Source organism: Labrus bergylta, chromosome 11 (genome assembly GCF_963930695.1).
Source record: "Labrus bergylta chromosome 11, fLabBer1.1, whole genome shotgun sequence".
Lineage (NCBI taxonomy): Eukaryota > Metazoa > Chordata > Actinopteri > Labriformes > Labridae > Labrus > Labrus bergylta.
Window position 1 is genome coordinate 26,050,844 of NC_089205.1, and position 27,973 is coordinate 26,078,816.

The window sequence follows — 27,973 nt, forward strand, 5'->3', positions numbered from 1 at the left end:
TCTAAGCTAAATATTTGTTGTATATTATTATTCATTTATTAATAGTATATTATTAAATGTATCTTGGTTTTCAACGCAGTTTGTCGTAATTTTAAAAGAAATATGCCTAATTACCGCTCAAAACAAGAACTTTTATTTAACATTTTAAGCACAGAAATCCAGAGTTTTGTTTTCCACTCACCCAGTGTTTGTTTTTCTCTGTTTCAATGATGTCTTTTAAGCTTTTTTTTTTTTTTAGGTTAACTCAGAAATTAATCTGGACCAGGGGTGGGCAACTGGCGGCCCCCATCAACCCTCAACGTGGCCCTCAGTTCAACTTTTGCATATCAATTAAAGAAAACACGACTACACCTGCCATGAAATCATGAAAAGCAGAAATATGTCCATAATAATATTTGATCATGTTGAGATAAATTTGAGACATAATCGACTGTAATTGTTTTTCTAAACTACAATTTGGCCCCTCTGGCAGAGAGAATTAAATGAATGTGGCCCCTCGCTGAGACCAGAAGTTGCCCATCCCTGATCTGGACCGCTACAGAGGAAACGACTTTTACGACGTTTACGACGGTTCAGTCAATGGCGTGCGAGTCGAAATACGGCAGTGAGAAAAAGATGGCGGAGGGAGGTAATGATGCAGAGCTGCTGAAGGAGAAGGCGAATAAGTACTTTAAAGGTAAGTTGACACACCTGTCAAGTCAACCGCGTGTTCCAGCTGCTAAGAAGAGATAAACACGCGGTCTGCTGATCACAGCAGCGACACAAACATCTTCCAAAGGCCGCCAGTGTGAGCCGGTCGCTAATGCTAAGCTAACAGTGCTAACTGTAAACCTCATTCATTGGATTACAGCGGGCTGAAGCTAACTAGCTTAGCAGCTACAACATCAACAGCATTGATGTAACACATGTCGTCACGCGTGTTAAGTTAAATGCGCCAATAACGAGACTTTCTCTCTGTTTTTACTTCTTAGTTATTCCGTGTTTGTACTTATATTTTGATAACTGTGACGTGTTGTGTCATCTGATTGTTAACTTGTAGTTTTTAATGAGGTTTTGATTTAAGTCTCGTGTGAGACAGCGAGCACATGAGAGCAGCAAGGGTTAGCTTCCCCTGAGAGAGAATCACCTGTTATCTTCATAGAGGCTTTTATAATGTGTAGTCTGTTATTGTGAGGGGAGATAATCCATCCTGTTAGTTATGTTGAGACTCCGACAAAGCATCAAGTAAAGATCTCTCTCTTTGAATGAATACAATGTCTTTATTGTCATTATACAATTGTACAATTTGGCTTCACCTTCAAGTGCACACACATACAAGCATCCACAGCTCAAAAGAATAAAAGAAGTTTGAAATAAAAGGAACTCTCATTCAGGTAAGATGGGCAATGTATGGTAGGAGTTATTCACAGGTGGTAGCTTAACAGAATATAAATAGGTATTGCAGAAATATAAAATAAATATTGCACAGTATGAAATGTAAAATATTGCAGAAATATAAAATAAAATAAATATTGCATAGTATGAAATGTAAAATATTGCATAAATAAAAAATAAATATTGCACATTATGAAATGTAAAATATTGCAGAAATGTAAAATAAATATTGCACATTATGAAATGTAAAATATTGCAGAAATGTAAAATAAATATTGCACATTATGAAATGTAAAATATTGCATAAATAAAAAATAAAATAAATATTGCACAGTATGAAATGTAGAATATTGCAGAAATAAAAAATAAATATTGCACATTATGAAATGTAAAATATTGCATAAATAAAAAATAAATATTGCACAGTATGAAATGTAAAATATTGCAGAAATATAAAATAAAATAAATATTGCACATTATGAAATGTAAAATATTGCATAAATAAAAAATAAATATTGCACAGTATGAAATGTAAAATATTGCAGAAATATAAAATAAAATAAATATTGCACAGTATGAAATGTAAAATATTGCAGAAATATAAAATAAAATAAATATTGCATAGTATGAAATGTAAAATATTGCATAAATAAAAAATAAATATTGCACATTATGAAATGTAAAATATTGCAGAAATGTAAAATAAATATTGCACATTATGAAATGTAAAATATTGCAGAAATGTAAAATAAATATTGCACATTATGAAATGTAAAATATTGCATAAATAAAAAATAAAATAAATATTGCACAGTATGAAATGTAGAATATTGCAGAAATAAAAAATAAATATTGCACATTATGAAATGTAAAATATTGCATAAATAAAAAATAAAATAAATATTGCACAGTATGAAATGTAGAATATTGCATAAATAAAAATAAAATAAATATTACACAGTATGAAATGTAAAATATTGCAGAAATATAAAATAAATATTGAACAGTATGTAATGTAAAATATTGCAGAAATGTAAAATAAATATTGCACAGTATGAAATGTAAAATATTGCAGAAATGTAAAATAAATATTGCACAGTATGAAATGTAAGATATTGCATAAATAAAAAATAATATAAATATTGCACAGTATGAAACGTAGAATATTGCAGAAATAAAAAATAAAATAAATATTGCACAGTATGAAATGTAAAATATTGCAGAAATATTAAATAAATATTGCACAGTATGTAATGTAAAATATTGCAGAAATATAAAATAAATATTGCACAGTATGAAATGTAAAATGTTGCAGAAATATAAAATAAAATACATTTTGCACAGTATGAAATGTAAAATATTGCAGAAATATAAAATAAATATTGCACAGTATGAAATGTAAAATATTGCAGAGATATAAAATAAATATTGAACAGTATGAATTGTAAAATATTGCAAAAATATAAAATTAGTATTGCACAGTATGAAATGTAAAATATTGCAAAAATATAAAATAAATATTGCACAGTATGAAATGTAAAATATTGCAGAAAAATAAAATACATATTGCACAGTATGAAAGTAAAGATCTCTCTCTTTCCTTGAATGACACATAATGTACTTGAATGTGTTAACTGAAAATAAATTCTTTAAAACAAATAGAAACAAGAAAAATAAAATCAGGTGAACAGACATAAAAGGGCTAAATTAAATTAAAAGAACAAGATAGGGCTGCTGGATTATGGTAAAAATACATATCACCATTATTTTTGATTGGTATTTACATAACTATTATTAATCACGACTACTTTTTTATTTTACAACACCATCACATGCAGGAAACGAACTTAAACGCTGTTAACACTTTGTAACACTAGCAAAAGGAGAAGTATACAAAAATAATAACATAATAATAGAGACATATAAATTATGTTTGGTGCCACTAACAAAAGAAGAAGCAAGAGCAATTCACAAAATAAGTGAAAATGGCTGCTACTGGTTTGTGTCATTGAGTTCTCTTTTTTATTACACACAGCAGGTCACACAGAACACCTGACATGGTTGTGTAGGATACAGTGGGCATGCTATCCTTTAAGAACAGTATTATTATTAGTATTAAAGAGCATGATTACAGGGTCTAACTTTTTGTTTTCCTCATTTATTTGTGGATAATTCCCCCAAGTACAGATGTGTTTGTATTTGTAAAATATGGTATTCTAAAGCTATCAGTATGATCAAATAGCCATTAGGATTTTGCTATTGGAACTGTGTGATCTGTTTTTACTGATGTCATTTTATGAATGTTGTTCAGTTTACTAATCACTCTTCTTAGATGACATCAGCTCGCCCTGCTTTCGAGTAAATGAAGACCAAAGTTTAGCAGTAAAGACTTGAGTAACTCAGCTGTAATCATAAACAGAGTATTATCACATCACTGTATTTCATATATTGAATGAAACATATTGGATATGTGATGGGATTCATTGTTTCTATAATACATTTTGGATTAATAAGATAAATATGATCTTATCTTAATATTGTGTTTGAATATTTTCAAACACACATATTGCAAAATGCATGTCAACAGAGCCCACACAGATTGCAGCTCATGTTGGTTAACTGTAACAAACAAACATCCGGTTTACAAGTGTCTGAAATTAAGACAGAAAACAGTTGCTTTAGAAACTATTACCTTGAAAAGTCCCTTGAATCAAGTCTGCGATTTTAATTTCAGTTGTTTCAAATGATTGAGAATAGTCTAACATTCTTATTGTGAAGAACAACATACACTGTATGATGTGACTTTTATTTCTTCCAGAAAAAGACTATGACAATGCAATCAAGTACTACTCAGAGGCCTTGGAGGTCAATCCATCCAATGCCATCTACTACAGCAACCGAAGCCTGGCATACCTTCGCACAGAGTGCTATGGCTATGCCCTGGCTGATGCCACCAAGGCCCTGGAGATAGACAAGAACTACATCAAGGGGTATTACCGCCGTGCCACCTCCAACATGGCACTGGGCAAGTTCAAGGCAGCACTTAAAGACTATGAGACGGTAAGAAATGAAACACTTCTCTTCTTAATGAGCTGCAGACCTTTAACTGCCATTTGGCCAAACGCCTAGAAAACACCTACAAAAATAGGTTTCCAATGATTTCCTCTAAAAGAAATGCTCTCCTATTCCGTCTGCTGATCTGACAGTTATAGTCTGGCTCTTAATGTTGCCTTACAGCCTAACACTGAGATCATCCTTTAATCCAGCCATGATGCCAATCAGATCAAAAGTGAAGGCACTCATACCACAGCTAATTTGCTGTCTATTGTTCCCTGTTCTCTTCTCATTATAAGCAACACAAATATACCAAGGCTGTGGCCTTTAAGAGCTCTAAAGCTCAGCTATAGGGAGAGCCATTTATTGCACAAACTAACCCAAGCACTAGGACAACAGACGAGGAACGCTGATCCTTACAAATTATGAGCTGAACACTTTTGTATTTATAGACTGCTAAAACATACAGGGCTTTAAGAGTGTCTGACAGAAAATGTTTTCCACATACAGTATTACATAGAACAATACTGTATATATAAATACATATTTCAATCAACCATCTTGTATCACCTGCTTGCAAAAGAACTTAAAAAAACAAAAAACATCTAGGTTCTTTGCAGCTATTCTACATATATTTCCCTGTGTCTGCCTGAAGGCTGGCTGATGATTAACCAGTGATGTAATTCTTATCATTTCCCCGTTCTGGTGACAGGTAGTGAGAGTTCGACCAAATGACAAGGATGCAAGGATGAAGTATCAAGAATGTAACAAGATTGTGAAGCAGAAGGCTTTTGAGAGAGCCATTGCCAGCGATGAGATAAAGAAGTCTGTTGTTGACTCTCTGGACATTGAAAACATGAGTAAGTTTCTTCTCTCATTTCTGGAAAAATATCTGAACTCAAATCGTGCTTGAATCAAAATTGTGCAGATTAAGCATTATATTAAGTTTAATGTAAAACAGGAAGCAATGTAGACTGACTGAGATGCAAACCGCTTGATTTTTTCATGTCTTTTTTAACATTTTTAATCAGAAATTAAATTGAATTTGTTTTGCAGCGATTGAGGATGACTACGATGGCCCCAAGCTTGAAGATGGGAAGGTCACGTTGACGTTCATGAAGGAGATGATAGAGTGGTTCAAAGAGCAGAAGAAACTACACAGAAAGTGTGCTTATCAGGTAAATATATGAAACACACTGGCATCCCGAATTTCCCCTCTGGGGATCAATAAAGTATTATCCTATCCTATAAGAAAACGACACCTTTGCTTATAGTTTTAACAAAACTTGATTCTTCTCTTTCAGATTTTGGTGCAAGCCAAAGACCTTCTATCCAAACTACCCAGTCTCGTGGAAATACAGTTGAAAGAGGTGAGACATTGTCTGAAAAATGACTCAGAGTTTGGGGTATATGACGTTCAATTAGTGCAACCCTAGAACTTGTTTTTTTTTTTTTTTTTGGTAACCAACTCCAGCCTTCTCTTTTTCCTTGCAACAGACAGAAAAAATAACAATTTGTGGTGACACCCACGGGCAATTCTACGATCTCCTCAACATCTTCCAGCTGAATGGATTACCCTCCGAGACCAACCCTTATGTATCCTTTCTTTCTGCAGGCAGTCAGCCATCAGCTTTTAAATGAGATTTTAGTAAAGTGCAGTCATCCCTCTTTGCTTTGGCCATTTTGTGCCTAAAACAACTTGTGTGTCATATTTCTTAACCACTGAATTTCAGCTGTTCAACGGAGACTTTGTGGACCGCGGCTCTTTCTCTCTTGAGGTCATTCTCACCCTCTTTGGCTTCAAGCTGCTGTTCCCCAACGACTTCCACTTGCTTAGGGGTGAGAGCACTCACATAAGGACTTGTGCATGAGTCTGTGGGTGTAAATGTTGTATCTGCAGATGTCATGTCAATGTGTCACATTTAACACAAGTCCTGTCGTAAAGTTAAGAGCTCAACACTTAGTTTTTATTTTTCCTTGTTTCATTCAAACGTATAAAGATGTTAAAACAGAATTTTTCAATCAAACTTTGTATCTACAGGTAACCATGAGACAGACAACATGAACCAGATGTACGGATTTGAAGGGGAAGTCAAAGCCAAGTTCACAGCCCAGATGTTCCAGCTGTTCAGCGAGGTCTTCCAGTGGCTGCCTCTAGCACAATGTATCAACAGCAAAGTTCTGGTAAGCAGTGTAGCACTGTAGCTTGAAGCAGTCACCGGGCCATGCAAGTCGACTTGTTGGTTTTTTTTCCATTCTTTGTGTATTTCAAAGAAGTTTGAGTGGAAACTGGGAGAATGGTTAATATACTCAACCAACAAGAAATGATTTTATGTGATGGTTACCATTGAGAGAGGTGTTATACTGGGTTAAAAAAATTCCCTCTAGTTGTCCTTATTAACAGTCAGCATGTTCAAATGTGTGTTTCCATGTAGTGATCTCTACAAGGCAATGCAACATCTAAAGTTAAATATTGTAACTTTCCGAAGACACCTTTGTTGGATTTCTTTTTGTACTCTGCAACCTTTTACCCAAACCTCACTGAAGACTGTTATAATCAATAATTCTTGTAACCGTTCAGTAAAGTAATAGTCGATTCTGAATCTTAGGTTATGCATGGTGGACTGTTCAGTGAAGACGGTGTCACTTTGGAAGACCTCAGGAAGATTGAGAGAAACAGACAGCCTCCAGACTCGGGTAAGGTGGAACCTTTAACATAAATATAACAACATAGATGGCTGTCAGAGATCATTTCTAGAAAGAGAGAGAGGTTCATTTCAAAACTCTGTTCTGCTCTCTGACAGGTCCCATGTGTGACCTCCTCTGGTCAGATCCTCAGCCTCAGGTCGGTTTTTGTCCCCTCATTAAGTCTACTTGAACAAAGTATCCAGTAGTTTATTTTGCAGCAGCATTCACTCCACCTCTTTTCTTTTTTTTTTTTTTTTAATTAAGCCATCCGCTTCTTTTTTCCTTCTCCGTCAAACAGAACGGCCGATCAATCAGCAAGCGAGGTGTGAGCTGTCAGTTTGGGCCGGACGTGACGGAGCGCTTCCTCAAAGAGAACAAGCTGGACTTCATCGTGCGGAGTCACGAGGTTAAAGCTGAGGGCTACGAGGTCACTCACTCAGGGAAGTGCATCACCGTGTTCTCAGCACCCAACTACTGGTACGTCATGATGTCGGCCATCGACAGAGTGCTGACTCAGCTGTTATTTAAACTGTCCACTTTAACGGTTGTACTCTGCCTTCCTCCAGTGATCAGATGGGAAACAAAGGAGCTTATATCCACCTCAGGGGATCAGACCTTAAGCCAGAATTTCACCAGTTCACTGCTGTGGTCAGTATCTTTTACTCTTACACATGGAATTACTGGAATTGATATTTTTATAATGATTTGAACTACATTTGAAACGTTATTTAAAATGCTGTGTTCATAATTTCTGCCATCATGTCCGTTGGTTTGGGCCATAAATCAGTTCAAAGCTCTTCTTCTTCTGTTGACATGTAAACATGAGCTTAACAAATACAAATGTTTTTTCATCCTGTCACTCTCTTTTACAGCCTCATCCGAATGTCAAGCCCATGGCATATGCCAACACGCTAATGCAGTTGGGGATGATGTAGAGGCCACACTTATCTGTCTGTGACACTGACGACCTCCCATCTGACCTGAACCATCCCAGCCACCTCACTCCCTCCAGCGCGCGGACATGCTGTCGTTCATGCTTGACCTAAGGGATCCTTCTCCCTGACAAATTCCACTAGTTGTATGCAGAAAACACGTGGTGCAGTTCAGATGGGAAGAGATCACTTTAACACCTCCCCAGTGCAGAACTGGGTTCATTCTCTCATTATATCAGTTAAAACTGGAAGTCTCCTTTTTCCGTTGTCCATCTACCAACTTGTATGTTCCACCACTTGGTAAAGAAACCAACCTTGAGATATTCAGATGTGACCTTGGAGCTGTTTGGTTCTTTAGTATGTGATGTTCTCAGCAGATAGGATCACATAGGTGGTATCTACCAAAGATCTGTAATGATTGTTCAGTTTTTACAAGGAGCATCTTGTGACTCTGAAACCGAGCATTGTACTGTCGGCCTGTGTACACGGCTGGAGAATTGTAAACTGGGTGAAGAGCAGTCTGTCAGTGTTTCTAAACCTTCCTACAGTATGTCAGTTTATTTCCCACTTTACAGGTATTCAAAAATAAAATAACACGACCCCAGCCTCTTCAAATAATAGATTGTTTCTGGGTACACTTTAAACGGTGCTGTTTGCCATTAGTAGTGTATTTAGTCCGTTCAGTCATGAAGCTGGTGACGTTTATTTTGCACTGCTTCCTATCAAGGAAGATACTGCTGCTCTCCATGTTTTCATCCTTGACCTTCATCATGCCACTCACCTGGCAGCTCCTGCACAGTCTACTCTCCAAAACGAGCTTTGGTGTACGGCAACCACTGATGGCACTGTAGTCACGATTATTGTTCAAAACCTGGTGATTATTACCCCAATATGTGGATTTCTTCATTACACAAAACGTCCAAAATGCAACCCTGTCTTGAAACGCACAGCTGCATTGTCCAATGGCCCTCAACTTTTTAGAAAAAGAAGTACACGTACGTGTATGTATATATACTGTATCATTTAAAGATTCCGTGTTATGTTTGGAAAAAAATATTGAATAAAAAAAATGAAGTCCAGTCATTTTAGGTACAAGCTGTTTTCTTTATTCATGCTGTTCATTAGGTGTTTTTTTTAACACAGTTTCTACCTTTTGTAGTTAATTAGAAGTATATTGTAATTACATGATAGTACTAAACATGTCAACTGTTGGAATAAATCGTTTTTTTTAATGCTTTATTAAGAAATTCAAATTTACAAAACACAAAAACCTCAAAACAGTTTGAGACTGAGCGAAGTAAAGAACATAAAAAATAGTTTTTCTTTTATGTTAATACAAATGTACAAACTAAGGGAAACATTCACTACATTCATAAGAATTCCTAGAAGCAGAATAAATATACATCACTTAAGAAAATAAAATCAAAGCACAAATAACAGAAGTTGGTATATAATATTAAAGTAAATAAGAAAAACTAGTGTAAACTAAACAACCATCTTAAGACATTTAACTTAGGAGGTCATTTTAAAGTAATGTAAATAGATCTTAATGAAGAATTCGATTTCATGAAGTTACAATGAGAACATGAGTGAAGTCTTCATGAATTAAGATTTATGAATGAATAATGTGCCCATAATGACCAAAACATTGAGGTCTAATTATTTATTTGAAATAGACCTTGTGGATTTATTTGAAGTTTTTTTGTCAAGAAAATAAAGTCCATTTATCACAGGTGAAGAAAGAAAGGTTAGATGGTGATCATGAGTATAAGGATGTTATTTTGATAATGTAAGGAATGAATAGAAGTCTTTGGGGTTGCAATCAAAATCATATTAACTAACATAAACATTTTATTTCCATTTGCATCAAAAAGATCCATTACACTCCAAATAGTTGTATCCATCAAATCCCTATAAATTTTTATTTATTTTTTTAAAGTGAATGAGTATTATGGGGTGTCAAGTTGTGATTGTAAGATTGCAAGTTTATTTATGTCGCACATTTCAACAACAAGGCAATTCAAAGTGTTTCACACAAGACATCAAAAGCATCCTGACAGAGGAAAGAAACATTAACATAGAACATTAAAAAAAATAAATTTAAATTAAATTAAATTTAAAAAAATAAATAAATAACTGGAATTATTAAATCTGAAAATATGTTCAAATAAAAATAATTAAAATGAAATTAATTGAAATAAATAAAGTAAAAAATATAAAAAGAGTTAAAAGTTACAGTGCAGAGTTAAAATGTAAAATCTTATTAAAGCTGTTTAATGAAAGGCAGCTGTAAACAGGTGAGTCTTCAACCTGGATTTAAAAGAGCTGAGAGTTTCAGCACACCTGCAGTTTTCTGTAAATTAATTCCCAAAACAACAAAAGTTTAGAAAGCTTATAAGACAATTTGGTGACATTGTAATCACTTAAAAAATAAATTCTATACCACCCAGTTTGTCCAGTAAAGTCTAAGGGAACAGGTGCCAAAATACTAGCAGGTATAAAAAAGTCACACTCGGAACCATGAAATTCATTCAACAACATTCAAGTGCTACTTCTTGCTTCTTCCTGTAGGAATAAAAGTCGCATGTGCATGACGTCACAGGTCCAAACAGCTGATCACCAGTCGTCATCTTTGCGCCACGAGTTGACAACAGCACGAGTTTTCACCTTGTTGTGAACCTAGTTGGACACGAAGTCCTCCTCCTCCTCCTCCTCCTCCTCCTCCGCCGCCGCAGAGACACAAACATCAACAACAAGAAGTGTGAGATGCCAAAATACTGTTCAGTCATAAACTGTAAGAATGACTCCGGAAACGGACAGGAGAGGAAAAGTTTCTACAAGTAAGCTTCTCTCTCTTTTTTTAAAACTGTTTTAGCGAACAGAGCTAACTGTGCTGCTGCCCGACGCGTCATCGAACCCGCTGCAGCTTGTTTTATTTGATGAGTCACTCTTTATCTTTGTGCATTTTGTGGATTAAACGTTTGGAGTGACTGAAATGAGTCATTGTTTTTAAAATATCTGATTAATGTCTCCTTCTCATGACTGTTTTATTGAAGTTTTTGTCATCTTGTTGTGACCTTTGATCCAGTCTGAGCTTTGGTTGAATCATGGTTTGTCGATGTGAACCAGTTTGGTCACTTGAGTTGTCCTGACAAAGCAAATGAAGGCACAGACAGTCCTCACCTTTACGAAGCTTCAGTTTCAGTTTGAATCAAAAACAAAGGTTGTAAATCTACTTTATTATTATTATTATTCTTGAGGCAGCAGTTGGTGGAGGTCATCCTGTTTGAGAGGTGATTCAGATATTCTTCACGAGGTGAGTTTAGAGAAACAGGGACATTTCACTTTAATGCAGGTTAGACTCTCCAAACTGGAACCTCAACACTACACTTCTCTTACAGTAATTATATATTTTAAAGGAGGTGTTCACACATCCAGCTGTCTCGTGAAGTACGTATGTAGGACATAAAACTGCCAAATTGAATCTGGAAGCTTTAATTCTGAAAGATAACAGCAGTCACAAAGTTACCAGTGTAATGTGTACACTCATTTATAATACACAATGTGTCAGTAGACACGTTATGCAGGCCCTGATACTGTTTTTGTTTTGATGCATTTGACTGAATCATTTATGTTACGAAATAAATGTTAAAGATATCTCTAATCACACTGATTCTGACACTCAAAACAACCAGAGTTGGGTTTCATTATAATAATAATAATAATAATAATAATAATAATAATAATAATAATAACTATTTATATAGCACCTTTTTAAAAACACAGGTTTACAAAGTGCTTTGACAAACAGCAAAAACAAGAACAAACTAAAGCAAACACAGAAGAACATAAACAACAACAAGAACATAACAAATACTAAATACTAAAAATAATTAAATACAATTCAACAGAAAAGAACCCAAAGTGCACGATACACAACAGACATATAGAACCAGACCATCACAAGAACCATCATAAGAACCATCATATAGAACCATCACAAGAACCATCATAAGAACCATCATATAGAACCATCACAAGAACCATCACAAGAACCATCATAAGAACCATCACAAGAACCATCACAAGAACCATCATAAGAACCCAGGCAACATAAGAACCATCATAAGAACAATCACAAGAACCTTCACAAGAACCATCACAAGAACCATCACAAGAACCATCACAAGAACCTTCACAAGAACCATCACAAGAACCATCACAAGAACCATCATAAGAACCATCACAAGAACCATTATAAGAACCATCACAAGAACCATCACAAGAACCTTCACAAGAACCATCACAAGAACCATCACAAGAACCATCACAAGAACCATCATAAGAACCATCATAAGAACCATCACAAGAACCATCACAAGAACCTTCACAAGAACCATCACAAGAACCTTCACAAGAACCATCATAAGAACCATCACAAGAACCATCATAAGAACCATCACAAGAACCCAACAACACGAGCTGAGACCAAGAGGAGCAAAGATTTAAAAAGATGTAAGAAACTAAAAGAGATAAAAACAAATAAAAAGATAACAGCAATAAGAAGGTAAGAGCAGAAAAAGAAATAGAAACAAGTGGTTAAAGGATAAAACAAACAAAAAATATAATATTAATAAAAATAAAAAGTAAATATAAAACATAAATAGACAAAGTAAGATAAGAAATGACCAAGTTAAAACATAAAAGGAGTTAAGATAAGAGCATAAATAAAAGGACAGTAAGAAGTAAAAGAAGATAAAAATAGTAAAACCAGTAAGAGAAGACATTAAGAAGACGACATCACATAAAAACAAGTCTGTAAAAGTACGTTTTAAGAAGGGATTTAAAAGAATTAAGGGAGTCTGTGAGTCTTATCTCCTCAGGGAGGTCGTTCATTACACTGTACAGCGTGTAAAGCCAAAATGTGATGAGTCCACACAGGCGCTCTGTTACCTGATCATAAAGAAATCTAGCGAGAATATCAAATATCAAGAAATGCATTTTGACTGTTTCCTGTTTTCTATATGTTATCAAACTTGTCTCACATCTGTGTTGCTCTTTCTCTTCCAGGTTCCCCCTGCAGGACCCGTCGCGTCTGCAGCAGTGGCTGAGGAACATGGCGCGCGAAAACTGGACTCCCTCTCGACACCAATATATTTGCCATGAACATTTTGCGCCTTCGTGCTTTAAGGTGCGATGGGGGATACGTTACCTTGAGAGTGATGCTGTACCGACAGTCTTCCCAGAGGCAGAGGTAAAACACAAGTCTACCTACCAAGGTCTTAATTTGACTTTTATAATCACACAGTAAATGTTGTCCTCTTCTTTCCCTGTACACTGAAATCTTGAAGGAGTTTGATTGATAGATTTTTGTAGAATTTGAGTGTATTTATGAGTTTCACATCTTGTGGTGATAAAAATTAAAGTCTGCATAATTATTTACAGCTTTTTGCAAAAAAAAAATAACTTAGCAAAAAGCCATTGTAGAATAAATGTTTATTTACAGCCTGCTTCATCATGATGTTGATTAGTTCCAACACATACGTTGTCCTATGCATGTTTTATTCTCGTTTAATTTTGAGAAAGTTCTTCTCTAATGTTTATCTAGTGCAATAAATCACTGATTGTTTTTTTTTGTTTTTTTAAATGCATTTGTTTTACTTAGCACTCTAAAAAAACGACCTGCACATGCATTGTCTCCCCTGATTTGTAGGAATTGAAATAGACAGTCTGTGCTTTGATCAGATCTGATTAGAATAAAGATGTCAGCAGGAAAGTGTTTTTGCATTTCTCTGGTTACTTTCAGTGTAACTAAAAACGTCGTCATGCTGCTTTTGATAAACACAAGCTGTCCCCTTTCTTCCAGAAACGGAAGGCGACAGACGCTTGTGAGAAGAAGCCAAAACGCCTACGAGCTGAAGGTATTCAAAGCATAACGGCATCAGATGACAGGACGGCGGCTGTGGACGCCGCAGAGATGGAAAGTACTTTGCACACCCTGCACCTGTATGAGATCACCGTCGACCAATCACAGCAGAGAGAAACCAGCCTGGTGGAGACGGCTGGAGAGCCCCACTGCTCTTTCCAGACGGAGCCAGTGAACCCGTTTCAAATGGAGGCACATTTCCCTTTAACTTTATTCCAGACGGTAGACGATCTGAGTGACAGTGGAGAGAACACAGAGGTGGTGCTGATGTCTGAATGCCCCGACGATGAAGATGAGCTGGTGAATGGAATCACCATAGTAACGCAGGATCACATGCCGGCCGTGAACGACACCACACTGTGCCACGCAGAAGAGACTGTGGCCTCTCTCGGGGTTCAGGATGTGACCTCAGAGGAGTTCACAGACGCCCACGAAGGCGATGAAACTCAAGTCATCGCTTACTTCGAGGCGATACCGAGCGTGTTCCCCGGCGAGACTCCCACGCGGTTCGCCCTCTCCCCTCACACAGTGCTGTCGTCGGCTCTGAGCTCCAAACCCATCGCGTCCACTCTGCCAATCGTGTCCAAACACACGCCGTCTTCCCCCGAGTCCCTGGTCCTCACAGTGCAGAGGCTGGACACGGAGGAGGGAGACGACGGCCAATCAGAGGAGGACAGCGGAGAGCTGCAGGACCACCAGCTGGAGGAGCACTGGTGAGGACACGTCTGGGTTTTCACTTACATGAACATTTGTGTTTCTCTTTCCTGTGACAGCTTTTACAATGTTTTCTTACTTTCCTCCTCGACGGGCAGCTACCATAAGAACAGTTTGAGTAAGGAGCAGCTGGAGGCCATCGTGGTCGAGCTGCAGAAGAAAGTGAAAGTGCTGCAGCAGCGACACCGTCGACACCTGGAGAAACTCATGGGACTGGAGAACACGGTCAGCCAGCTGAGGCAAAGTAACCTGCTGAATGAAGAGCGACTGCAGCTGCTCGAGAGGGTGAGACGACGGTTTCATTATGTCATGAAATAAGGAAATATTTATTTAAAAAAACAAACATTTTGATTCCATTTTCAAGTTCCCTTTTTTAAAGTATTATATCCACCATGATTCAGTGTTTTGGATACTTTGTGAAAACATCAAACTGTGTTTTTGTTGTCGTCGTCTCCACTCTCTCTCTCAGGCCTACATACAGACCAGTGCAGTGTCGGACGCAGGGGAGACTGTGGCCATCATCTACGAAGAAGAAGATGGTTCATTCTTGTACGCACCACTGGACAACACATCGGTAAAGCTGTGAGGCCCAACACACTGCAAGAAGTCTCATCTGTGTGTCGGCTGCACACTGGGCCAAAAAAAGGACACCGCTCGTGCTGTTCAAAAAAACAAAACCCTACCTAACTTTAGTTTGTTTGTTTTCTTTAACGTAATGTTGTTGGATCTGCTGTGAAGTTTGCACAAACATGAAATCGTAATAGCCTATGGGACGATGTGGAATGTGCTTTTTATGATTATCACCATTTAACTCTTCATTCTTGTCTCCAACCACTTTATGCTTTGAATGTATTTTTTGTCAAGGATAATGTAAATCTAATAAAAATAACTCGCATTGAGGTTTCTGCTTCATCTCTGTCATGTCTCTTCCTATCAGCTTAAAAATAATAAAAAGAAAGAAATTAAAACCGGTGAAGTAAAGTCAGCTGGAGAGTTTTGTTCATTAATAGCAGGAGTAGAGAAAACGAGTTAACACACGTTAAGACTGAATATATCCTGAGTGTGAGGTTCAGTTAATGGAACCTCACACTCACATTTTAATACATGTTTAGAAAAGTCATTCATTCAACCTTTATTCTAGAGAAATCTCCCTCATTTACAATGATGTCGAGAGAACAATTAAAACGACTAGATGACAAAAACAAAATACATAAATGACCACAAGAAGAAGAAGCCAGCAGATCAAGCAACTACAGTGAAAAACATTTACACTCCATGAACACAGTGATTTGTTATCATGTTTTTAAAATGATCCATGGTTACCATTGTATTGAGTTTGAATGTGTTCAATGTGTGTGTAATCTAATGAACAATAATACTGTCAGGGAAGCAGTTCCACTGATCTGTAGAAAGATAAAGAACAGCATGACATTTTAAACATCAGGTTAACTGAATCATCTGACTGAGTGAACTCTGTTGTCGTTTATTTTACTTAAACCAGTTTTCAAGATAGTTATGTTAGTAGTTCTTAAAGAGGGGCAAAGTCATTTCATGTTATGACTGCATTGAATTTGTCTTCACATGTTTGCTCCTCTTTCTGAGAAAATGTTTTGTTACTTTTTTCTTAAGTTTAAATGAATTGTGCTGCTTTTATTATCATAATTATTACAATTTATGACCTTTTATTACGGATCAAATGTCCCTTAAAGGCGACATGTACAGACAGTGCCGAATGTTAATGTTTAGGCCAGACCATGATAAACCTCTTCAGCTCATATTGCACTCCTCTTTATACCGCCCCCTGGTGGACCAGGTTTAAAAGTCAAGCTTACATTTGCTGATAATGACTCCATGATGATACTAAAAAAGTGTAAGTGAACTACTTTATAATGCAGGAGTTAACACTTTCCAGGCTCTTGTGAAAAACTTGATGTAGCATACAGATGTATTATTATTATTATTATTATTATTATTATTATTGTTCTGCTGCTGACAAATCCCAGTCATAGTTCTGTGCGATACCAGTCATCCCTGTTGAGACACTGCTGCAGCTGTCTTTTATTTTAATGGTGGTGTTTTGTCAGCTTGTTCAATATATGATGATGATGATGATGATGATGATTACAAATGTTTTTTTTTTGTCCAAGCCCCCTTCCCCCTAAAAAAAGGAAAACAGTAGGTTAAAGGCCGATCAATAAGATATGAACTATGGTGAGAAAGTTGATCAGTCTCAGCATGTTGGCTCGAAACGTCACTTAATAAATCCTCCAAACGGGAGATTCTTGGTGTGCGGATCTTGTTTTACCTTCCTCACCTATTCCTTTTTTTTTGGATCCAGCCCCCTCTGAAGCATGTGCGTGTCTTTTTATTCTTTCATTAAAATGAAAGTCAGACATACAGTAACAGTGTATTCAGCAGTAGAGGATTTTATTTCTATAACTCTCCTGTAATTAAAGAATCCTCTTACACGTTTTCCGTTTGACCACTAGGGGGCAGCAGGATTATTTTCTCTTGCTGATTCTTTGGGAAAACACTCTTGTAATATTGTGATTGTGATTTTGATGCAACGATCTTGGATAATAAGGATACAATTATATTAGTAAGACAAAGGAATGTGTGCTTCTTTAAAATGGAACATTTTTGACTGAATGTGTAGATTGCACCGTGTTTGTCTTCAAGTGTGACAGCACTAAATCCATCTTATTTTCAGCTACGTGGTCAACTTTTCTTCACCTTTCAGTGAGTCATTCACAGACCTTAACAAACTATGTTGTGTTTGTGTTTCGTTATGAGCCAATGACCTTGTGTTTACCTAACCTCCTCTCTCATTAGGCTACTTTCAGCCCAAACTGGTTTTTATCATTTTATTATTTAATGTGAAACAGAAAAAGTGATGAGTGTGAGTTTTTATTTATTTTTTAATTTTCTTTAATCTCACACACACACACACACACACACACACACACACACACACACACACACACACACACACAGCATGTACAACCTGACCTAAGGGATGCCCTGGCTCACACTGTGTACCCTTCAGCACTGCCCTCCTTCTTTAACTACCACATCTGATTCTGGTGAAAACAAACAAACATACTTCTGATAAACTCAGAGATTTGCTTTGATCCAGGTCAGCTGCCCTGCCTCAATTTCTTCCTCTTCACCATTGAACCCTTTTAACCTTTCAGTGCAATACATGATGTTTTAAACATTATTTATTCCATGAAAAAGTTCCCAGTTGTAATCAAACAGAAGTCCTGTTTCTCCCTGAAACACCTTTTGTCTCTCCTTGAGGTTTGTTGGTTCCATTATCTGCTTTGCTAAATGTTTGCAAACTATTTTGAAATCCGCATTATTCCTAGCTTTCTCACTGCTCCCTGTTTTTACTGATTTATTGTAGAATATCTTCACGCGTTGAACACCTGTTGAAAGGTCAGACTGGGACAAAAAATTCATGCCAGGAATTAAACATCTGCGAAGGTAAATGTCAAAGCGGCCACAACATACCTTGTACAATGAAGCCATTTTGTTGACTTTTTCAGCAGCTTTTTCCTGATTTTCCTATCAGAAGTCTTTGGTAGAAATAGTTCATATTAATATAGTGTTTTATTTTGAACAACACAAAGACCTCTCATGACTCTGTGGCACAGTGATCTCGTTGAGTCGACTTCTTTGTGGGTCTGCTGTGGTCTAGATCTGGATTTGGATTTCTTGCCGTTGCAGGTAAATACTCTCAGAGAGTTTCCGTTCCCACTGAGTGGACACAGTGCGCCTGTGTTATTTTCAGGGAGGGTGGGGTGGGAAGGCTGCTTTCTCTTTCTGACTTCAGGTGCCAGGCAACCTCTCTGCCCTTCACATTCCCCAGTATCGGTCATGTGACCAAAGTTTGGCCAGAGCCAGCAGAGCATGACCGCAGAGACTCACAGAATGCAATTTTTTCTTCTTCTTTACAACCAGCAGGTTTAACTTTTTAATGATATTCAGTTTCATCACAACCTCGGGGTCTTTTACTTCACCAGGCTGAGTTTGTTTGATAGTTTAGTTGGTTGTTATTTATTGATGACTCCTCACACTCACACTTTGAATATTTAAAATTAAAATTTACTTGGCACTTTACCATTAAGAACATAAACTCTGTTGGTGGTGGTGTCTGAGATTTCTATCTGTGTAAGAATCAATCATTAGCTTAGCAGTGACCAAACATGCCTGAGGCTCTGAGGGAAGTGACTGGAACAGCACACAGGAAGCTCTGAGGTCATGATGCTCTGTCACACCTCACAGGAAAGAGCTGCCTTCATTTTCTTTATCTTGTAGTTTTTGTCAAGTCATGATTTGGTTAGCATCACTCTGAAGTCCTAATCAGGTTTGTTAACCGTACAGAGTTATTTGTAATTCAGTGAAGAATTCATGGAAATCTACATTTTAAAAACAAAGAGGCTGAAAAACCATCATAAACATCATACAGCTGGAGTGAGTCGTATGTATTACACAAAAACAGTAGAGATGGTAAAATAAAGGGTTTGGATGTGTTTTATTTTAATCAACATATAACCTGTATTTCAGGAAAAGTGAGATGAATCTTTTGTTTTGTTTTGTTTTGTAACCTTTGACTGTTACATCCAGAGAACTGTGACTTCAGCTTCAGCTTCAGGTTACTTTATTTGTGTCTGTAGGTAGATTTGTTTTGCAATGGGGCTAAAAACTACTCAAACTAAGGCAAATAAAACACACAATACACCTTACCAAAGTCAAAACCAATGGATTCATGAACATACAAACTAAATGATTTAAACAAAGATCAACTCAAAAACTAATTCTGAAAGACAACAAACAATCCCTGACTGAGAGGCGCAGCAGCAGTCTCAACTCAAAAAGCCTCTCTCCTCCTGAAGCCAGCGCTGGTCTTTCAAGCTCTTCACCTGTTGGGCTGGAGACAACAGAAAGGAGCAGGACAAACATACAGCCGTAACACTGAACATTACTGAATTAAATCGTGCATATTTGTGTCCATTTTTAGTTGTAGGATTTGTTTGATTTATTTTAAAATACATTTATTTTGTAACTATTGTTATAATTTTTGTAGCATCATTTTTGTTTATCAATATCACATTTTTTGGACCAAATATTGAATTAATTGTATATTTATTGTTTTCATATGTCTGTTTGTGAGTAGGCTGCTGTTCGGTACATTTTAGGGTTCATGTAGCACCCTGGTCTCTAATCAGCCTTCTTGTATCAGTGAGCCGTCACTCTGAGTTTGTTTGACTGAAGTCACTGAAGAACAGCTTTGCCCGAAACGTCTGCAGCATTAAAAAAAAAAAAAAAGTGGAGATTTATGATTTTGCGGTGCTTTTTGATACATCAAGACACACAAATTACAAAACAGATTTTACATAAAACAACACATTAAAGAGGGAAACTATTTAATAACTACTAAAACATGATTCAATGAAGGTTCCACCAATCAGAGCATATAGGAGAAAGAAATATCCACTAAGATTAAATAACCTCTTCATTTTACTGAAAATCCCCTGAAACACTCAAACTATAGTTGTGTTTTGTCATGACACATTTTACCACAACAGAGAATACATTTTTTTTAAACAATCAACCAAAGATTACGGTTTCACTAGAAGTTTATTCCTACATCTAAACCTTGTCTTTAAATTTTTTTTTTTTTTTTTTACAAGTGGGAGTTCTTTCATGTTGAGATATGTAAATGAGTGTCACATCTTAAATCATATCATATCATCTTAAATGCTTCCTTCTCTTGTCGAACACTCATCAGAATGTCAATGAGCTGCAGTCTCTGAAGTCGTGACCAGATGTCAAGCAGTTCCTTGTTGTTTGTTTGAGACGACATCGATATTAGAGTCAGTGACAGGAGTTGGAAAGTCATTTGATCCGGCTCTGAGGAACCCTTCCCATATTTACTATAAGGTCTTCATTAATGTTTCATGTCGTTGCCCTCATCAGCTGTGACTGCATGTGTTTTTGAAAACTAGGCTGGTCTCTTAAGGGAAACGCCAGCTGATGAATACGGTTTGGTAGATAAGCTGCTGCTGAAATAACTAAAAGCTGCTTTGCTGCACCTCATCATTAAATGTAGCTCACTAGATGCATGTCAAATAGGAAAACGAGACATTGAAGGGAAGCTGCCTGTTGGCTTTTCACTGCAAGAATATGTGCTGCAGCTGCTTCACTGGACAACAAAGAAGAAAAATCCTAATTTTTCATAACTGAACAGGAGATATCTGTCTAACAGCCAATCATAATCAAAGTCTGAATGGTTTAAAAAAAAAAAAAAAAAACCCATCCAGGATAGATTTCACTCATGGTTCCTCACACTTCTCACCTCTGCTCGGTAACTGATCCTAAGCCTAATTGTTTGGAGCGTGTGTGGCTAAGTTGTCAGTTGCCGGTAACGTAGCCCTCGGGATTGAATGACAGCGTACTCTTACGAAGGTGCCTGCCTGGAAACACATCTAGACGTCATGTTTTAGTGTACTGACTCACGCGGGAGTGAATAAGCTGTTTCCAAACCTTAACTGAAGGATGATGTTAAACACATCAGGCACATGTAAAGATCATTTTAGGTTTTTTTAATAAAACAAAATAAGACATTATTAAAAAAAACAAAAGCATTTTTATTTAAAAAAAACACATTTTGAAATACATGAACTGTACTGACATTGTTTATAATACACAGACATGATTGCCATTATGGGTGAACACAGGTGCTTTAGGTGCTGCCAGTGTCGAGCATTCACAAAGCCTCCCGTCCCCACCCTGACCACACCGCACTTAAAAGCTGCACTGAACACAGTTATCATCTCTCATGACTGTTACAGACGATTAATCATACACGTACAACATAACCCTGTTGGTGACCCTTTCACATCCATTTTGTACACAGTGGTGCCTCGTGTGAGGGTGAAACACGGAGCGGGCACAGTTATTTTTTGTAAAAAAAAAAAAGAAATTCAGTGGTAAACATGAAGGAGCTGAGGCCGCATAAACAAATGTGTGCTTGTAATGACACCAACATGAAGCGTGTTGACCTTAAATCAGCCGGAGCTCTAAAAACAGAAATGTAATTGTTTTTTGGTTTAGAAACATGATTTAGGGAAATTTCCACCCCAGTGTCTGCGGAGTCTATTTTTTTAATTCTCATTCAGAGACGTGAAGCATTAAGGGGTTAAATCAAAGCGATCCTTCATCGCGGAGTCTCCTTGTTCCCGTGAGCTCTTTTCCTCAGTTCACCCTCGGATTGGTGCGGAGAGCTTTTGTCAGATTTGAAAATGTCTTTTTTTTTCTTTTTTTTTTTTTTCACTCTTTGACCTTCAGTCACACGTAGTCTTTCCTCTCTAACCCGGGGCCTCCTGCGGACCGCGGGGCAGAGTAAGCCATCCGTGAAGGGTTGTACCTGGTCTCCCGTGGCGGACAGGAGCAGCAGAGGAGTCCACCGCCGAGAATCAGCAGCGCGGCAGCCGCCCAGCCGATGTACAGAGCGGCTCCCAGCTCCCTCCGCTGAGCGTCCGTGAGCAGAGGGTTGTAGAAGTCCCTGATTATGGTGTTGGCCGACCAGGAGACCGGAATGAGCTGCATGACTCCAGACACGATGAAGAAGACCCCGGAGATGATCATCACCTTGGCCTTGGACGCTTCGTCGTCTATACAGTTGGTGCACTTAGCCCCGGCGATGGCGACAAGGACAGCCAAGATGGCGAGCAGGATGGAGATGACGGTGAGGGCGCGGGCAGCTTGGAGGTCCTGCGAGAGGGCGAGCATGGAGTCGTAGACCTTACACTGCATCTGACCCGTGCTCTGGACCACGCAGGTCATCCACAGACCCTCCCAGATGATCTGAGCTGTCACGATGTTGCTGCCGATGAAAGCCGTCACCCTCCACATGGGGAGGGTGCACGCCACGATGGCAATAATCCATCCCAAAATGCACAGGGAGATGCCTATCAGCTCCAGGCCTACAGACATACTGAAGCGTCTTCTTCTTCTTCTTCTTCTTCTTCTTCTTCTTCTACTGCCGAGTTTGTTTCACACCTGAGAGGAGATCGCAGATTAAAGCTGCAAAAGGGGGAAGAGTCAACCTGGAGACCCAGCTGCTAATTTAGATGATTTCAAGCCTTGCTTCCGCGCGCGTGTGTGTGTGTGTGTTCGATGATCTGATGACTGGACTGTACCAGTATCCTTTATATGGCAGAACAAGTGAATGGGAGGAGTTCTTTAAGGAGTTGACATCACCAAAAGGGGAGGAAGGACCTGAACACAGTCTGCTCTCAGCTTACATGTCACAATGGGCCTGGCCACAAAGAGCCTTTTACAGCTGAAAGGACTCAAAGTATTTCATGCACCGTTAGAGAAACACTTCTGAAGTTGATTCAATTGTATTGTGCGATTGAAAATAAGGATTTATGATTAAATGTGAAGTCGTCACTCGAGAAAAGTGACTGTTTGTTATTGCAACTTTATGTTTAAATGTAAGGGGGAGGAGGACCTCCTGGGCTCAAAGTGAGTTTAACAGATGTATTAAAACTAAAGGATTGTTGATATTCTCACTGGGAATATTTCCATTACAAGGGATGTATAGCATTCTTCCAAAAGATATCCCTTTATGAAGTGCTTTGAGAGAGCCGTCTAAAACATGCCTCCCAAAATCTCCCTCATGTGTTCCAACTGGGACAACATCTTGGACCATGAAGTTTATTACACTTACATAACTTTTACCCACCCATGCAATCAGTGATCTGCTGTACCTTGTGAAACGGGCCGATGTCTTACTAAAAAGAAAACACATTTCTTCACTCAGAAGACGTACAGTATGTTGTATTGCTTTGCAGCGATAGTTCCCTCTGAGTGACGAGGGGATCCAAACCAAACATTTTAAACACATCCCTTCACTCTGCATCAATAATTTATGTGTTTTTTTTCAATTTATCAAACTATAAAACTGAATAATATTTAAATAAGACTCATTAGCTCTCTCTTTTTTTTTAAATGGTAATGTTAACCCTTGGATCCAATTTGATGCAGTCTCGCCTAAACCGACTCCCCAGGATCTTAACCTAAAGGGGTGGGGGGTGGGGGGGGCATCATTAGCCTAGTGCTTAATGCACAAGTCCCATGTACGGAGGCTGTAGTCTACCTAGCGGGCGGCCCAGGTTCAAATCTGACCTGTGTCTCCCTTCCCGCATGTCATTCCCCAATCTCCCTCTTGCAGGTTTCTCTCTAAATAAAGACATTAAAAGCACCAAAATAAACCTTTTAAACCTTTTTTTTTTTAATGGAATCCTTTTCTAAGCATTTATATTTCCAATTATGGTTCTAATAGGCTTTTACTCCATGTTGCAGGCCAAATGATGCTGCTGTGTCCTACCAGCTTTTATGCTGCAATAACTGGTAATATTAGTTTCCCCAAATTTTCAAGGGGGTTCTTGTAAAAACGAAAGTTCATGCAGAGGCCTCTGTAGAACAGGACATGCGGGGGGTCAGGTGTGACTTGAACAACATTATTTTTGTAAATCAGCATAATGATATTTCCATAAAAGTGACTCTTAGGTTAATTGATAGGAGTTATTGGAATGATATTGGCTCAATCTAAAGAACGTTTGGATGTAGTGAGCTAACCTTGGCTGTATTGATGTAGCTTAGCTTGCTCTGAAGCTTCAGTGTAGTGAAATAGTAGCTCAACACTGATGGCTAATAAATAAAGAATGTCTGACCTTTGCTCCTTAGTCCCGCCTCCTCACCTTTTAAACATCTCTGCATGGTAAAACGTTGCATCCCCAAAGAGACAGCTTTCACACTACAAATAATCATCTTGATTTAAAACAATCACACAAAGGTATCCTGATTTCCAGATAGGGACATTTCTTTGAACTACACAAGAACACAAACACGATCCGTTTTTTTGTGATCACTTCCAACACTTTCTAGTCAAAGTTACGAGGCTTTCACTGGACGACAGGTTTGTGTTTAAACGGCTTTAATGATTCTGTCTGCCTGTCTGCAGAATGCCCTTGAAATTCTTCAGAACAGGGACTGTCTCCTGAGAAATACCCCCCTCCGCCTCCTCCTCCTCCTGCATTCTGTAACCCAGTGTTGACAGACCTCCCCCCCCCAGTCTCCCCCCTCTGACATGAAACAGCTCCATTGTTTGGTGTGCAGCTCAGATAGGTGAGTGTGGGGAAGCTAACATAGTAGCGGTTCTTCTTATCAAAGAGCCAACAGACACATGGGAGACAGCCAGGTGGACAGATGCTGTGATAGAGAAGCCCAGTCGTCAGCCTAATGGCCTGGTATGAGGGATGTATGGAAACAGACTTTTTCTTTGCACCTGTTGCAATGAACATCTTTCTGTTTTTGAACATGTTCAGGTAGAATAACTTAAAAGCTCATTGGAATAAATCCTGTTCTATCCTAAACCATGTTTTAGCCGATGAACATGCTGACATATAAACCTATATTTAGCCTCCTCACATGTTTCAGCCTATCTTCATCACTTGTGATAACATAAAACATCCTAATTGTTAAACATTTAAATAATGAGACACTATAAGTACAAGAAAGGACTTTAATTTACACATTAAAGTAACATTTTAAAAACCGAACGTTCCAGAAAAACAAACAAAACAAATGTAGCATTATGTGGCTTCAAGGAAAAAAAACAGTACAGTCAATACACATAAAAAGTAAAAATGCAGCTTCACCTTTTCTTTAGACGTGGATCACATTACAAAATTATTTCATAAAGTATAAAATTAGGTCTCCCCTTATTCACTTGAATGTAGCGGTCAGTGCTTCCAACAGCCTCAAAGTTAGACACAAAATGTGATCATGAAAGAAAACAGCTTTGAGGACCTGTGAAGAAGAGTCTACCTACACGGTGGTATGAAAAATCAGGGATTCCCCAAAGTCAACATTAAGAGAAATATGAAGTATACAAAACAGTTATTAAAAAAAAAAAAAAACCTCCCTCCAGTTTGTGTCTCAACTTTTCACCTTAGAAAATGTGTGAGAATAGGAACAGGTGGTGAACTCAAACATAGTCTCTCCTGTCGTAACCACTCGGTGCGATTGACCTGGTGTGAGAGTACACCATCTTTGAAGGTGGCCCGTACCTTTTCTCGGGCTGCTTGGGGCAACTGGAGCAGAGAATCCCCCCTCCGAGGAGCAGGAAGGCGGCGGCGGCCCAGCCCAGGTACAGAGCTGCCCCTATCTCCCGCTTCTGTGCCTCAGGTATGATCGGATTGTAGAACTCCATGATGATAGTGTGGGCGGACCACGACACCGGGATAAGCTGGGTGAAAGACGCCACAATGAAAGCCACCCCGGCAGCTATCATCACTCGGGCCTTGGCCGTGTCTTCCTCCACGCAGTTGGTGCATTTCGCTCCCATTGTGGCCACCAGGAGTCCCACGACGCCCACCACGATGGAGATGATGGTGAGGGCACGGGCGGCCTGGAGATCTCCGCTTAGAGCCAACATGGAGTCGTGGATCTTACACTGCATTTGACCCGTGCTCTGGACCACACAGTTCATCCAGATGCCCTCCCAGGTGATCTGAGCTGTGACGATGTTCATCCCAATGAAGGCCGACACTCTCCACATGGGCAAGGCGCACGACACAATGGCTGAGATCCATCCCAGGACGGCCATAGACACTCCAAGTATCTCCACTCCGGCAGAAGGCATGTCTTCACTTTGTGTTATAGTCAGAGGTCTCCTCCGGCTGTGTGTTGTGTTGGACTCGGTTGATGTCTCTGTGGTGCTGATTGCTCACATAACGGTAAGATATCTTTAGAGCAGAAGGTGGAGTCACTTGGCGATTGGCCCCGGGAAAAGTTCAAATCATCTTCTGTCCCACCTCGTTTGAGCGTCCAAACACCCAGCCTTGGCATGTAAACGGCCCCCCGCTTAATCATTCAACCTCTTCTCCCCCTTAGCGCTCCCGTCTGTTTGGGTGAGGGGAGGTGTATATCTCAGGTCTGGAGTAGTTAAAGAATAACAGACATGGTAAAAGTCTGCCAATGAATGATTGAAAGTGGAAAGCACTATATCCTCTCCTTCAGGTTTCTCACTGTTGGCCTCCTACTGTTTTCAAAATATCAATCAGAAATATTCCATCATTTGATGGTTTTCAAGACAACAAGTTGCGCAAGTTGATTCTAAATAAGTTTGAGGTATGATTGAACCTTCTTTGTATGAAATAAATGATGCTAAAGAAAGGTATAGGATGCACATTATATAGGCTAAGTGATGGTATTACAGCGTTTTAAGGGGTTGGGATTTTTCTTTGAAAATCAGTTGTGCAATAATTTTCACATAATTGATAAAAACCAAGTGAACATTGCTATTTAGATATCATCTTACAGTCAGAAACATTATTTTACTGCTTGTTTGTATGAAATATCAAGTACAGTATATCACTTCCCTTAACAAGCCTGCCACAAAAAGACTAATACTAGGACCCTTCTTTGGAAATTCAATACAAACTGGATTAGGGATGCTACCTTGTTGGGAAATACATCTCCGATAACATAACTGGTTAAAGAGAAATTCATTGGAACAGCTTTCTGAGAGATAAGGACAATAATAATTCTAGTTAAAATGCTCCATTTACCGGACTTCAAATCACAAGATGATGAAGTATGTAGGGGTGTTGGCTGTTGTTTGCTAAAAATGCCTTTTCCAGCCGAGATATGTCCATGAGAAGTTAATAACGGAGACCACATGTTGGGAATGGGTGTGCAAACAACCCATTCCCCTCTGAAGGTTTAGTTTTCTGTATCTGGGGGGCACAGAGCAAGATAATAAAAAATAGTTACAAAATGTAACTCTATGAGGTCATGATTCCAGGGAACAGTCTCACAAAGAGAGATTTGGTCAGTGTGTGTGTTTGAAGCTGGAACTATTGTCTGCATGTGTGTACACAGGGCTGGGGGTCTTATCAGTGTCCTTGCCCCTGAAGGTCACAATGCATCAGGAGTTTTAACCTCAGTCTAACTTTTGCACGTGCCACACACAAAAAAAATACACGCTCTCACCTCCAGTAGTCCTATCAGGATTTCTTATTAAAAAAAACTGTGTTTACTTTGTAAACCTGCAAAACTGAAATTTTCGTCCATAGACATGCAGTATGAAATTAATGATGTTATACACCTGTACGTTTTCCACTGTATACCTGCTACAGTATGGTTAAAACATCAGAAACTTTAAAAATAAATATGGATTCCCCCTCCAGGACCTGCTTTTGGTTTT

The 27,973-nt window shown here is 38.4% G+C and overlaps 3 protein-coding genes across 3 annotated transcripts; 2 read left to right on the plus strand and 1 right to left on the minus strand.

Moving 5' to 3' along the window:
• The first annotated feature begins 517 nt into the window (after nt 1-517).
• On the plus strand, nt 518-9,131 carry ppp5c (protein phosphatase 5, catalytic subunit). Its single transcript, XM_020661362.3, has 13 exons — nt 518-676; nt 4,193-4,434; nt 5,141-5,288; nt 5,485-5,606; nt 5,733-5,798; nt 5,926-6,024; nt 6,162-6,267; nt 6,470-6,612; nt 7,038-7,125; nt 7,233-7,273; nt 7,415-7,593; nt 7,683-7,764; nt 7,989-9,131. The coding sequence occupies exons 1-13, from the start codon at nt 580-582 to the stop codon at nt 8,049-8,051; spliced, it is 1,476 nt and encodes a 491-aa protein (XP_020517018.2). The 5' UTR covers nt 518-579; the 3' UTR covers nt 8,052-9,131.
• Nucleotides 9,132-10,680: 1,549 nt separating this feature from the next.
• On the plus strand, nt 10,681-15,588 carry LOC109995490 (THAP domain-containing protein 5). Its single transcript, XM_020649226.3, has 5 exons — nt 10,681-10,888; nt 13,119-13,302; nt 13,915-14,687; nt 14,787-14,973; nt 15,158-15,588. The coding sequence occupies exons 1-5, from the start codon at nt 10,815-10,817 to the stop codon at nt 15,272-15,274; spliced, it is 1,335 nt and encodes a 444-aa protein (XP_020504882.1). The 5' UTR covers nt 10,681-10,814; the 3' UTR covers nt 15,275-15,588.
• A 6,073-nt stretch (nt 15,589-21,661) lies between these two features.
• Nucleotides 21,662-27,936, minus strand: LOC109995481 (claudin-3-like). Its single transcript, XM_020649212.3, has 2 exons — nt 25,938-27,936; nt 21,662-22,705 (listed from the first exon to the last, which is right to left on the minus strand). The coding sequence occupies exons 1-2, from the start codon at nt 26,405-26,407 to the stop codon at nt 22,042-22,044; spliced, it is 1,134 nt and encodes a 377-aa protein (XP_020504868.2). The 5' UTR covers nt 26,408-27,936; the 3' UTR covers nt 21,662-22,041.
• Nucleotides 27,937-27,973: the final 37 nt, after the last annotated feature.